Source organism: Cyrtonyx montezumae, unplaced genomic scaffold (assembly GCF_038088225.1).
Source record: "Cyrtonyx montezumae isolate F1298 unplaced genomic scaffold, pur_monq_1.0 scaffold_13, whole genome shotgun sequence".
In the NCBI taxonomy this organism is placed as follows: Eukaryota; Metazoa; Chordata; class Aves; order Galliformes; family Odontophoridae; genus Cyrtonyx; species Cyrtonyx montezumae.
Window position 1 is genome coordinate 17,661,460 of NW_027071859.1, and position 14,738 is coordinate 17,676,197.

The 14,738-nt window shown below is 37.4% G+C and overlaps 2 protein-coding genes across 2 annotated transcripts in view; one reads left to right on the forward strand and one right to left on the reverse strand.

Moving 5' to 3' along the window:
* The window catches only part of PXDN (peroxidasin), a 573,716-nt gene that overhangs the window by 195,373 nt on the left and 363,605 nt on the right, over positions 1-14,738 (forward strand). The gene's annotated exons all lie outside the window — the stretch shown is intronic.
* Positions 1-14,738, reverse strand: part of TPO (thyroid peroxidase) — a 37,803-nt gene that overhangs the window by 7,499 nt on the left and 15,566 nt on the right. Inside the window, exons 7-9 of the mRNA XM_065731090.1 lie at positions 7,876-8,388; positions 1,309-1,567; positions 642-812 (exon numbers count right to left, since the gene is read on the reverse strand). Of these exons, the coding sequence (XP_065587162.1) occupies positions 642-812; positions 1,309-1,567; positions 7,876-8,388 (943 nt within the window). The remainder of the gene's footprint in view (positions 1-641; positions 813-1,308; positions 1,568-7,875; positions 8,389-14,738) is intronic.

Below are 14,738 nucleotides of genomic sequence, written 5' to 3' on the forward strand. Positions count from 1 at the left end.
CTGATTGAAACTCCATTTCTACTCCTATGTACTTTTAAACTCCAGGCTGGAGTCAGAATTTATTTATACAGGCCAGATCCATATACCTAGCTACAGAGTCACACAGCCTTCACAGGATCAATGGAGAGGTTTGTCACCCTGAAATGTAACAACCTCAGTTAATCAGTCACTTGTACTCCATGGGTCATGGTCTAGTAGACTCATAGTCCCATGGTCTAGTGGGCTCATGGTCCTTGACTATTAGTTCAGTCTTACCCTGGGTTAATTTAAGCAAGAAATCTAATGCAAAAAGTGTGCACAAAAATGCAATGTTTCTAAAAGTTAGGTGCTGCAGTCAGAAAACCCCACTCCTCTGAATTCAGCAGGAAGATGCCTCAGGTGCAAGGAACACCCAGATCCACTCACCAATACTAGTCTTCCACATTCCAGACAGCAGACCAGGGAGGTTATTTTAATTTTGAATGCTGGGGAATATTTTGTTTCCATCACAGTTAAAAATATTAGCTTCTTGTGTTTTAAAGAGACTTGAGATATGTTTCCTATAAAAATGCTGTTACTTAAAAACTAACAATTACATCCCAAATACAGACATTGATAGCTCAGTTACTGATTGGAAGAAGATTTAAGAAAAATCAATAGACCTGGGAGTCCATGATCACGGCCACGCTGTAAATTCAATGATGCTAAATCAAGTGAACCATTATTGGACAACACAAACAGTTTATCTGTTAACTCTTCATTCATCAGCTGATCTTGCACCTGCAATTTTGCTGACTGTGCAAGAAGACCCCTTATCAATGGATCCAAGCCTCCTTAAACACAAAAATAATATATTGTTACGACATATATAGAAACTACTATAATGTTCTCAACAAATTTGAATGTGTATGCTTCTCTGTCTTTAAACTTTGGCCACATAGCCTTTTACATTAAAAAATTTGCTTACGATTGAAATTGTAGTACTAAGAAGATGTTCCACTAGCTTCCTCAAGGACACCAGATTTCTCAATCTGATAATACATTTATCCTCAAAAAAAAAAAAAAAGCATATAAAAGATCAATTTATTGTCAGTCTACCAGACTGTTTCAATTTGGAGAGTAATCTATTTCAAGAGAACTATTTACCTAAAATAATTGTTTCAGTTAGTATTAATTCTCCAAAATGTATTCAGCAACCTAAACCAGTGATGCCATTAGGTAAATGTTTCTATCCCTAATTTAAGACCAGCAACACTGAAGAAATTATAATATTTATGGAATAAGCAAACAAAACAAGAAACACAAAAAACAGTTTAAATAAAAACATACCTTCTTTAATAAGCCTCCAAGGACTAAAGAAAACTTCATGCAAATAAAGACTTGGGAGTTTTGGATCATCTAAATACTGTGCATTCAAACGCCTTACTATTGGATGGATTGTTGCATGACCAAAACGAAAAGCAGCTGTTGCAAATACATTAGAAACTGTAGGATTCACTGTGGGATCATAACCTTTATAAAAGCCAATATACTGATTAAAAGCATCTGGGCCAATGATTTTGGGAATATAATCTCTTAAAGTAATAATCTGGAAAAAAAAGAAAAGAAAAAAAAATCATTCAGTGTTTTGAAAGATGAATGGTAATTATTCCAGTGTACAAAATGCCTTTTTCATCACTCATCTGTTCCCAAGCATTTAACGTGACTAATAGCAGTATTAATTTGTAAAAAAAAAGATATTGGTAAAACCAGTGGCAAAGTTCAGTACACAGTACATTAACCAGGCTCCTTTAGCATTCTACAATAGTGCTAGATAAAGAACAAAACAAAACAAAAACACTGGGTAGATAAGCAATATTGCTCTCTTCCATTCCAGGTGGGTAAATCCAGCTCACAAGAGCTCTGCTGAGATTTAAAGCCTGGGCAGATGCTATATAATATCCATGAATGGCTGCTAATATGTACAGATTCTATTTTCAGGCATATATATGTGACACAAATCCTCCTTTCTGAATATTTAAAATGACCAGGCTTTGAAATGCTGGTTCTGAGAATCCTTTAGTAGACACTTTATGGTAAACTGAAGCCCATAGACTCATAAAAACACACTTCAAAAATGAAAATGATGATAAACAACTTCTGCCAAAAGTTTTTGTAATATACTCTTAAAAATAATAGTACTGTTAGGTGAAAAAAAGTATATGAGTATTTTTCACCAAAAAAAAAAAAAAAGGAAAGATGGAAAAAGGTCTAATGTACCAAATAAAATGAAAGTGTGTTACAGGTTAAAGATTACGCTGCACTCAATAAAGCACAAAGGGATGAATATCAAGCATAGTGAATTCAATAAAACGCATTATAGATTCAATATAGTGTTCAAGAAAATACAGAGAAAAATGTACTTTGAGCTTGCTGTAGAGGATATTGAAAAACTAGCTGTCACAAAATGAGGAACTGAAAAACTTTTATCTTTGTTCTAGGCATGACAAAAAGGCAAGCAAGCTCCTGCAGTATTCAGTCACTTTTCTCATAAGGGATAAAATCTTTATGTTTGCAGGTATATGAGGTTAGGTCATGCAGTGAACACAGTATTTGAAAGACAATAGGTTAGAAGTCCTTCTACATCTCCTTAAATACAGCACGCAACAAAATTCAAATAATTGCTGGAAATTAATACTGATGCTGTCATTTGAGAAGTTAAACTTTTGCTACATTCACAAAGATTTTGCAAGACGGCATTTCTTTCTAAATTTAGATTTAGTTTTTACAGGCAATATATAGCACATTGTCTTATCACTTCAAAGAGCAGAAATAACAATATTGCAAAGCCTCGTTCATCTTGACTTGGGATCAAGTGTGACTTGGAAGTATGAATGAGGCAGGTGTAACAAAATCCAAAAGCATGAGTAAAAAAGGATTATCATCTGTGCAAAGATTTTAAATAAGATCAGATCAGCTCTGCTATGACAAACATCCAGATATGGCAAATATCGTTGTCTCATTGTAAATGAAACTCCAAGCTAAACAGCTCATAAAGGCTGGATCGCCCAAAGAAAAGGTCAATTCTAATTTTACATTTGCTCCAGGGGCAAGATCTTAATTTCAAATTTCCTTGGCAGCAAAATAGGAATTGTTTCAAAACATTAGAATTAAAAGGCTAAAGGTAAGATGGAGTCATATGTCTGCCTTCAACAAGGAGAGTCACGTGTACAATGGAAACTTATGGTTTCTAAATAAGACTCCAGCAAGTAGTGGTGAGTTTTAGACAATACAAACTAAGATGATCCAGAAGAAAACTAGAATCTGAAATCTGACAGAGAACTTTTATCGAAGTATAGCAGCATGTAGCATCCTTCATATAGACTCTGAACAATCTTACTGTATTTGTCTGCACAAAGAGAAGGATAAACTCACTGTAACTGACAAGAATAGAAGTGTTGAAGAAGGAATAGATAGGCCACAAACAAAAAATTATTTGCATGAGCTCCCTGCAATGACAGAATTATTTGAAAGTTTTGAAATAATTGAGATGGGAAACAAAGGAACATTCTTGTCTGAAAATTTGTCAATAAAATTAGAGCCAGAAAGCAGTACCTCTTTATAGAAAAGGCATTGCAAGAAACTACAATGAACTATGCTACCAATTATTACTTATTTTGAGTTTCTTTATGAGGAATGTTAAGTTTGGGTGTTAGCAAAACCGTAAGAACATTATGTGGGTATAATGGGTTTGAACCTCAAGGTGTTAAGTGGTTTCAGCTCACTGTAATATTTATAATATTAGCACTAATCCAAACTTTCTTAAGAAACATTTGACATCTTATGGGATCAGCTCATATTTACAGAGAAGCCTCATTAAGAAATTAATTTTAATCAATAATATAAATATTTCTACATATAATATACATATATTTCTACAATAATATAAATATTTCATGGCAGTAATTGCTTTGAATGTACAATTTAGTAGTCAAAAATGCAAAATGGCCATTGTTTTTTAAACAGAAGCTTAAACAGTGCCTCCTCCTTCTCTGAAATTATAGTAATTCAAAGAGAACTTGAATCAGATTGATCTGTAAAACTCCTGCATCACTCTTTGACTATTATCACCTCATTCAACATTCACAATTCAAATGGCACATCAGAGCAAAACTGGTACACGTACATAAAGAGCAAAACTGGTACATACAAAACTCTCAAACCATAAATTTATGTTGTGGTTTAACCTGGCAGGTACCTCAGCACCATACACAAAGTTGTTTGCTCACTCTCCTACCTTCCCCAAGGACATATGAGAGAAAGTCAAAAAAACAACAGCAACACAGTAGAAATTGTGGGTTGAGATAAAAGCTATTTACTAAGACAGAAATGAAGATTAAAAAAACGTATAATAGTAATTTTGATCATATAAATGTGCAGGTGATGCACAAGCAGTTGCTCACCACCCACTGTCTGATGCCGAGCCAGTCCCCAAACACAGCCAAGTGGTTTTTTTTTGCATGATGCCATATGGTATGGAATATTCCTTTGTCCAGTTGAGTTCTGTCCTCTACCAGCCCCTTGTGCCATCCAACCAACCCTTTGCTGGCAAGGCATCATAAGAACCTGTAAAACTGAAACGTCCTTGGCACTTGTACAGCACTGTTCAGCAACATCTAAAACAGTCTGTTATCAACACTGCTTTTTCTCCTAAAGGCAAAATGTAGCATCATACCAGACATTATGAAGAAAAAAATCAATTGTCTCACTGAAACCAGGACAAGAACAAAACAGAAAAAGAGTGCTGCTTTGCCCATGAGCTGACTGGAGAGAGGAGCTTGACTGCTCTCTCTTTGCATCACAGGCATGATGATTTCTGGGGAATGAGTTTCTTCCCCAGTCTGGAGGATTACACTATCTTCTCCCATATTTTCTGGAATGTGCTGAGCATATCATTATTGGAATTCATCACAGCCTGTAGATGCAGAATGTAGGAGTCAGGGCTGATGCTGAACCAGACACTGCAGCACAGGGAGAGGGGTCACTGGATGAGGGCCAGGGCCATCCCCAGGGCTGGGCTGGGGGCCCTGCCTGGGAGGAGAGGCTGTGTCCTAGAGGGGCCTGGCCAGGCTCAGCTGGGAGTCCTAGGGCAGGCACAGGCCTGGGCCTGCCTGTGCCCTGTGTTAGTGGGTGATGCTGGGGATGTTCTCCTTTCACTCACTGCTTTCTGTGCCCATACAGAAAGGGAGACAGAGGAAGTGCCAACACAGAGGCAACCAGGAAAATTCTACAGGTGAGCAGCCCTGGGCAAGGGCACATGTCCTGCAAAGACACCCCCTGGTCCCACTTGCCCAATATCCCATACAAGTGCCCTTGAAGAGGGGTTTACCTCCAAGGCTCAGAAATGACAGTGTCATCCTTGCTTTGTGCTCTGCAAACAGGGATGGAACCTTGGGCACACACTGGTAGGGATCCCATGGAAATGACACATCCTGACAATGCCTTTGAGTCAGCAGAAGAGCCCTGAAGCCCTTAGGAGTGAACTCTGAACTGCCCTCATCTTCCTTCTCTTTCACTATCGCACACAGACTCATCTTGGAAATGCCCAAGGAGAATGGAAAGCTCCATCCCTGAAAGGAAAGCAGAGCAGGGACTAACTAGCCACAATAATTGGATAAAGTCTGATGTCATGGTGATTCCCGTGGTGCAGTACCTGCCCTTCAGGGATGAGGCTATGAAAAGTCATCTGGAGGATCCTAATGTAAAAATGCAGGTACCACAGCACCTTGGGATGAGTTTGTCAGTGCCAGTCCTGGGGCAGAAAGACTCCCAGCTTCTCCATCCACACAAAGGCAGCCATCCGTTCACCCTTCCAGCACAGGCACAGGCAAGCTCAGGCAAGGAAATGTCTGCCGTCAGCAGTGCAGGCCCTGGCCAATTGCAGAAATTTGCCTCCATGCTGGATATACAAACAAGAATGAAAGGTTCCAGTCCACCTTGCCTGCTGTGGAGTCCCACACACCACAAACAATGTCAAGCAATCAAGGACAGATTTGGCAGCAGAGGAGCCTGTGGCAAGGACTCAGAGTGGAAGAGAAGGGCAGGGGATGCACCCAGAACAGATCTGACACTAGCACACTCTGCTCTACGTGTACTTAAGCCCCACACTACAGCTTGCCACACAGTGAAAGCTCCCAGAAACTGGCGGCACCTGCAACTGCAGCCCCTGGTAAAGGAAGAGAAGAGATTGTGAGAGAAGAATCCCTCCACGAGGACAGGGACAAGAGGCAGTAGGCTTCAAAAATGCTCCTGCAGATCAGCAGCCAGGGGGGTTGAGAGTTATGGTTGAGAGTTAAGCATGTGTCATTCACATTTGAGAAGAGCATTGAATTAATCACTGTTGTGGCTTACATAAACTACTACTTATTAATGAAGAATGTCTACAGTGCAACAAAAAACGTGTTTCGTCCAAGATACCAACAGACAGTTGTTATGTTTGGTAGCTTTGTCAAACTCCTATTATTAAACTTTTGTCACTAGAGCTATTATGTTCTAGTAGCATAATATCTAGGAGGAAAAGTATAGTCTAGAGAGAGATTTTTTTAATACTCCTTAGTCTAAAAGAAAAGAAGGCTTTTTGTTCAATTCTCTATAATTATACGCCCACAGGCAAAAATTACACTTGAAATTATTCATTCAAAAAAAGAGAATTTGAAAAATGCATAGCAACTGAAACAAAATTTTAGATTTGGAATCTCAAGATAACTTCAACTAGAGCTGTCATTAGTGTGCTGGTTAACATTCCACATTAATAGAGATACTGCAATTACCTCCCTTGAATGAATATCTCTGAACCAGCCAGATATAACTGAAACTCAGTTCTAATGAGCCATAAGCAATTCTCATTAGTTTGTGATACTGATGGAGATAATGAATAGACTACATTTATATGGTACAATGCTCTGTACAAAGGATTTTCTTTCAGGCCATAATATTACTGGACGTAGTTCAGAAATACTTTTAACACACTGAGGTCTATTTTGCATTTTCACTTTTCTACAAACAAATACTAACAAACATTCTGACTCATCAATTTAATTACTTGCTCCAAGTAGCTTGTTTACATCAAAGAAGATTAAATGATTAATGTAAATAAAATATTTTAAATATGAATGCAAGATTTTTACATTTGATTATTCTCTTGACTAAACGTCTGAAAGAATAAAGAGGTGTCTTTCTGCAACAGAGAAATTTTCCTACCTCCTCCAATTAACTTTCAAAAGGGTCATGTTTTGATACCAAATAATCTGTTTCTAAAAATCAGAAAACATATGCGAGTCATCTAGCTCTCAGTTTATCCTGGTTGTAATATAACATTAATGGTGAATCTCCATTAACACAAAAGCCCTAGTTATAATTGAAGAAATGCCAGATGGAATAACCTGCTCATCCAAGCCATCAAAAAAGGGCTGATGGGACCAGCTATTCACTGAGACCACTTGTCCCCTGAATGTCAGGAATGCTAAAGGAGTGATGGCTGGAAGCAGGTAGCACTTATTGTAGGATGCAGGAGGAGAGAATCTGTGTAGGATTATGCATAGTGTGTTTTAAGGGGACTGCTGGTGTGTGTGAGATGTTAGGGTATTCATAAACAGGACTAAAGGTGGAAAAAGGGAGGAGTTAAGGTACTGGGGAGGAACAAGCACGGGAAAATATAGGGAAAAGAGGATAAAAGGGATTACTGGAGCTTGAAGAGCAAACTTTAAACGTGCCAGAAGGGAAGCATAGAAAGAGTTGGCACAGGGTACATAGAACGACCTCCGAAACTATTCACAGAAATATATTCGAAGTTCTGTGATTGATTCTACCCTATTATATTCTCTTCAATGTGTCAGTAAGCAAATAGGCACAGCACACCTGATGGAGAGCTCCCACAATTTTCCGTGCTTCTTGGTAGATGGTCTCAGCGCTCCAGTGGCTGTTGATGGCTTTGAGGGCCCAGGCCAAGCGGTTGTGCTCTCTCAGCCACAGTGTGTGCATGGCTGTCAATGATGTGACCTCACTTGATCGGCTGTCTCCAGCCATAAAGCATTCAATCCTTTCATCTTCACTTGCATTTGAGTCCTGTGCACAAGGTGATGGAACCCGGTCTGTAAAAGGCAGGTATTCTCGACCATTATCATGATATTTACTGTTTACTCTGAGAAGGCCTTCACTTGTTAAATTCCTCAGCTTGTTTTCAACAGTGGAGGTGCTGCCATAGACAGTAGAAGCATCAAGAAAAGAAGTTAAACCATTGATCTGTTGTCTTGGATTTAGGGCCGACAGATTTCCAAAGAGAATACTGTGATCACCAGTGCCACATGTAGGAGATGAGCGGTAGAAAGGCAGGCAATCCATCCCTTTGAATAATGTGTCATTGGTTGTTACCTGTGTAACAAAAACATGTATTTTCTGAGCAGAAGGCAACACAGCTGTTGAATTACGTTTTGTATAAGTATTCATGGTCTCCATTTTCAGTTGTTCCTCAGGTCTAATGTAAGAATGTGACATTCTCTAAACTCAGAGATGTTTTTATCGCTGCTCAGATTTAAGTGAAAAGATGGTTCAAAAACTTGAGAAAAGACAAAAATAAACTAAAACATTTGCTCTATTATAAAATCAGATTACTGAGGTAACACCTTCTGAATAGTTCTATGCCTGAATTAGCCCATCCTCACATTTAAAATTCATCACAAAATGTATCACAATGGAGATGTGAACATCTGGCCAAATTATGTTCTGTTGAGCACCAAATGAAACAGCAGGTTTACACGTGTACATAAAAAAGTAATGAAGAGTTTCAATGTCTGCCGGAGTGTGCCGAAAGAGAATGTTTTTCAATGCTTAATTTTAATATGGTGACCAAACTAGAAAAGACATACATACTTATTCAGTCTGCCTTCTGTTGACCCCACAAGCATTCTTCCACATTATTTTATGGGGACGGTTTTTCTTAGAAGTTTTAAATCATAGGGTATAGAATCTTCTGAGTCGGAAGAGACCTTTCAGGGTCATCCAATCCAACTCCCCTGCAGTGAAGAGGGATACCTACAGCTAGATCAGGTTGCTCAGAGCCCCATTCAGCCTGACCTTTTTGAATGCCTTTATAAAAAGCAAAGAATGTTTTCTATAATCCTCCCAAGCAAAAGCCTTCCCAGTGCTTTGAACTGCAGACAGCCAAAAGGCTCAGGTGAAGGTGTGGGAGTAGAACCTTGTTTCTACCAAAGAAAAATAATTTATTTCACGGTCTCTGCAGCCATCTAGCATAATAGGAATTAGAAATAAAGATTTTAAATTGATTAGCAATATACAGGTATAGCTAGTAACAATTTATGTTTAGCCAGTATGAATATATATGTAATATTTTGTTGCATGACATGCCCAAGGAAGTGAAGGCAAGTTGGAACTTGTCTGTCTGAAGAGGCATCAGGAAGACCCGAAACCCTCCGTTGCTCTTTGTTTAGCAAAAGAATCCCTTGGAGAAGGGAAGGGGCCTTGGAGAGAATTACCATGTAAATATGGTAAGAAGAGTTGTGAGACATCTTGGAAACAACAGGATGGCAACTGGATGGTGGCAAGAATCAGAATGTAATTTACAAATGTAAACCTTCACTGGCACGTGGTAGAATACAAATTAATAAGTGTCAAAATGTAATTAACAAACATAAACCTGGCAAGACTGTGAGCCTAGAGTACCCAGCCAATGGGAAAACAGGGCAGAGGAGACAAAGTATGAAAGCTGTAATGGTGTTCCCACAGATGCTCTCCTGTTGGCAGGATGCCTGCCACTGCAATCACAAAGTAAAAATTTTTCACCAGAGATCCTGTCTCCTAAAAATTATCTTAGACATTTCTGACAAATGGAGATCCAGTGTTTCCCTGCTAGTCAGCATGGATATTGGCTGGTTTAGACTATTGCTCAGTCAGCTACTCTAAATTCAGGTAAAGGGCATGGGAGAGATGTGTGGAAATTATCTAATGGAATCTTGCGGTTACAAGTAAGGGCATGAAGGGAGAATACAGCAGAAATCAGACAGCTGGAAGCTTTTCCACAAGTGAACGTACAGGAAGGTATGTAAATAGCTGAAGAGCTGTAGGGGCAGTAGCAGAGATGTTAGAGGGGGAGATAGAAACAGAAGAAAGATTTTATGTGCATATGATATTTAAGAGGAAGGCTAAGATGAGCAATTCTATTTCAAAGAACAGAGTTCACGTCTAAATAAAATATCACCAGGTTTCAAAATGACTAAAATCCATCTTCATTTTTGAATGCATATTTGACACTAAGAACGCTTTTTTTTTTTTTTTTTTTTTGAAAAACACATGATTTCCAAATGGTTATAGCTCTTCATTGTGCACCAACAATGAATCATACAAGTGAGTTAGTTTCAGGAATTTTAGAAAGATTAATATCAATTAAAAACGTTACAAAATGATGGATTCTGAGTTTTTGGGAATATAAAACTTTTTTTCCTAACCAACTGGTCAACATGAAGTAGGTATAGAAAGAACTAAAGCTGCTTCAATATCCAAAAATAAAAATGTCATCAAATAACTGACTAATAGTAAATAAATGTTTTGTGCAGAAATATGAGCAAATACTTTTCCTTTTTCTTGCTGATCACTTTTGAAAACACCTTGTCAGAAGACAGTGAATACTGCAGATTTTATATAAAATGATATAATTTCTTCATTGTACTTTTAATAACAAAGGGACTAGTCATTAAATCGAGTATAAAATATCATGGCAACTTTGAATAGAATTCAAGAGCTTCATTTGATAAAAACCTTACCTCACTTATTATATCAAGTAATATTTTATATTACTGAGAACTTGTGGAATCAGGGGTTGATATTAATAAAGTGTTTATGTTAAGAAAGGATTTCATATATTTTGAAGTTGTGCTTGGTGAAGAACTTGTATGAATAATTCTACACTAATTAGATACTAAGAAATAAAAGCAGGTTGTTTTTGACAGAAATACCTAATTTAATTATCATTTTTCTTTCCTTCGCTGATTGCTAAAGTCAGTAGTTTTACTCCCTTAGATTTGCCATATAGTATTTTTCTCTGATTGAGTCCCTTGCTATTATTGTGGCTGGTTTGTTGTTTTTTTTTTCTCTTCAGTTGGTAATATAAGTAGGAAGTTCATTTCACACCACAGATACCTGAACTTGACAGCCACAGTGTTGTATGCTTTTGAGTGCCTCTTGCTTCTAGTTAAGAGGAAAGCCTGGAAGAAAACTGGTATCACTGGGAAAAATGTAAGAGTTGCCTTTAAGTTGTTGAGCAGTGTGGCTCACAACAGAACATATCAACAGTGAATAAAGTTCATAGCGAATAATCTTCAGTTAACTGCCTCTGCACTTTCAATTTAAATTGTTCTGTGCCCCAGTGGAAAAAAGAAGCAGTAATGAGCATTTAGGGACTGCAGAACTGTATAATCTAGTCTTTTCCCCTTTCATGGGATAAGTAGCATGCAGCCAGCAGCTGAAATTGCAAATAAGAGATTTCTTATGTTATTATTCAAATTGCATCAGAAATAACCTCAGAAAAATAGAAACTTTTTTCCTTCTTAAATAATTACAGAATAACATTTTCTTCCAGTACTAAATGAAGACTATTCATATCAATTTTTTTCACTTCCTTAAATAATTCTAAGGGGAAAAATATTAGAAATAAATCCGTCTCTGGCCACAGTAGTTTTCATTGTACAGCTGCATGTTGATTTAAATCAATTAAATATTAACTGCTATGCATGTTAGAATCTGCTTACTGTGAAATTTTTTAACACTTAGGAATCACTAGTTTTTTTCAAGAGAGTACAACATCTAGATCATGACTGCATTTAAGGGAAAACCTTTCTTGCTTTGAAATTGTTCAGTGTCAAGAGGTCTCCCTGAAAAGATTTTTTGCTGTACTTCAGCATAAGAAAACTTATGGTTATAGAAGTGTGTCCTCAAGGAAGACATAAATGTGTGATTTTAAACATGAAGATCAGATAAGTGTCACTGGTCCCATCTAACAGCTAGTTGCTTTCTCTAAAATGCAGAAGAAAAGGCAGATGCTCACTTTACTGGCTATTTAACACTTGGACATATCTGTCCTTAGCTGGGACAGAAACTTGCCATATTATTCTAGGTTACCTTTTGCAAATCATCTCACTTCTGTGTCTCTCTTCCAGGTTTTCCGTAGCTGAACTAATAGAATGAATGCATTTCAGGTTTGTATCTTACTACATTTATGTGCTATGCCTATCTTAATGTCAGAAAAGTAATCAAGACCGAATAGACATTTCTCCTATGAAAGTCTTTCTGATCTTCATTGCGTCTCAGTTCTAGCCTAAAACAATGCTTGGAAGAATGACAATTTATGTCAGCATCCTGGTTCCCAAAACCCTATTTTATTCTTATTCATACTATTGTATTCTAAAGAGATACAGAAAATGTCCCACAAGATAAGTACAGGCTCAATGTGGGAATCACTGAATGACTCTCTATAGCCTTTACTAACAGGAAATCATAATGTTTCCTGCTAACCTATAAATAATTTACACCTTAATGACACTTGTCATTAATATTAATGCACTTTTGCAAATTTCAATCTGTCTTTTAACTGCATTGTCTGAAAACATTTTCCAGACATCTTCCCTAACCTGCACAGCCAGGAGCTGCCTTTTGAAAGTGAAAGCCCTGGAGAGGCCATATGGCTGAGCACATTTGTCCTCTCTTGAGTTTGAATTTTCCCTTGGGTGCCCCTGTTCTAAGTACACAGCAAGAGTGCAAACAGCAGCCTCTGCATTGGCATTGTTGGATAATACACCATTAGTTTCAATTCCTTTGGAAATCAGCTGCAGTGTCTTCATATAAGAAATGAATATATTACATTTACCATGGCTGTTTTCCAAATATTTGACAGGTAGATGTTAGCTTTACTGAAGATTTGACAAAAGTAGTCATAGAATACTAGATATATAATAAACACAAAAGAACCACCCTCTTCACATTCATTCCTCTTTAAGCAATAACATGAACAAAATGAGCCTGAAAGATTAATGGAACTATAGTAAAGTAATGAATCCACAAGTCAGGAAATGTATCTAAACTTACAGGACTGCATCTGAATTTCTTTATTTTTTTTTCCCATGGCCAGTTTGGTTGTCAGACATCAAATCCTAAAGGTGATCATGAGTTATATCATGAACCCTATCCTCTGCTAGTCTATATAATACTGAGCAGAAGCAGCTCCTAGGCCAAATTCAGAGCTAAATCTAGGACATGTACGCAGAACTCATCTTCACAGAAAGCTGAAACACACTCAGTGATGAATCTCTTCACTACTCCAAAATAGAAACAGGAATTATGCCCTTTGTTTACAGTATCTTCTTCCTACACTATAATGCAACTGTCACATGGTTAACATCAGCTTTGGATTCCTTTGTAGAAGATCCCTTAGACTGCTTTCTGTTTGAACAGATGGGATTTCTAGGCAGCTTAAACTAGTCAGATGTCAATGACTAGACTTCTGTGGTTCCTGTGATTCATGTTTGATTCAAACTATGAACAACAGTATGAGCCTGTTATCAATTAAAAGTCTAATTACTAATTATTTCTAGGAGTATGAGGGCTTTTACTTTTACATGAGAATGATGGCTTTTTGAAGTTAAAGATCAGTATTGGCTGTAAATATGCCATGTAGTAAAACAAGAATCATAGTCTTTCAAAAATTTCTGCAGTTTTGTATTTACAGTACAGTAAGCAAACCATATTTAAAAATGGGATACAATATGTAACCATTTTCTGTCATATGGTGGAATCACTCTCTACCTTCCTCTGGTCATGTGAGGCACTGCATATCAGGGATGGAGTTTCTGCCCTAGCATATCCTAATACAGGAATGGGAATATTTCTATGACTATTAATTAAGAACATAAAGACAGGAAATCACATACAAGCCAAAAGATGGAAATTTGAGGCAGACAGAAACCTGGACATTTTTGTCAGGATCATGGAAGAGTCATTGTGGCTAAATCAGGTTATCCAGTCACTCATACATGTAATACTTAAGATATGAACTGTAAATTTGATTCTTTAAGAAGTCTGCATTCCTTCTGAACATCTGCATTCCTTCTGAACACTCTTGAGCTGTGACTACTGACTTTCAACAGACTAAATCACAAAGAGAGAATAAATTTACCTGTCTGTGGTAAAGTTGCAGGTGGTCATTAATTTCACTTAGCACTCCCTAGGGTTTAGATTATTTCACTGAACGGAAAGTGAGCCATCTTTCAACACAGGGCCTAATTCAGTTCTCATTACGGACAGAAGAATATTTTTCTTTGTGTTTAATTGAAGTGGAATGAGGCACTTAAACCGAAAGGAGACTGGTACACTCATCAGTTAAATTTTGTTACAGGACTCTGAAGGAACTTGCACACTATGCAAACTTCAGCACGTAAAAAGTTGATCAGTAATTGAGTTGCAGCCCAATGAAAAGTAATTTATGTTGCTCTGGGCACAAATTCATGCATCAGTCCAAGAGTTATGATGAGCATGAGACCCTCCTGCAGAATAAAGTAATAGTTGATCTGTATTTTGAGAAAAAAAAAGTATTTTGACTTTTCTACTTTTATTTTATTTTGAGTGAAAGAATGTGTATACTTTCAAAGTAATTGGACAAGATAAAATTCTATATTTATACCAATTTATGTTCCTTCTAATTCCCTTACAAGCTTTGA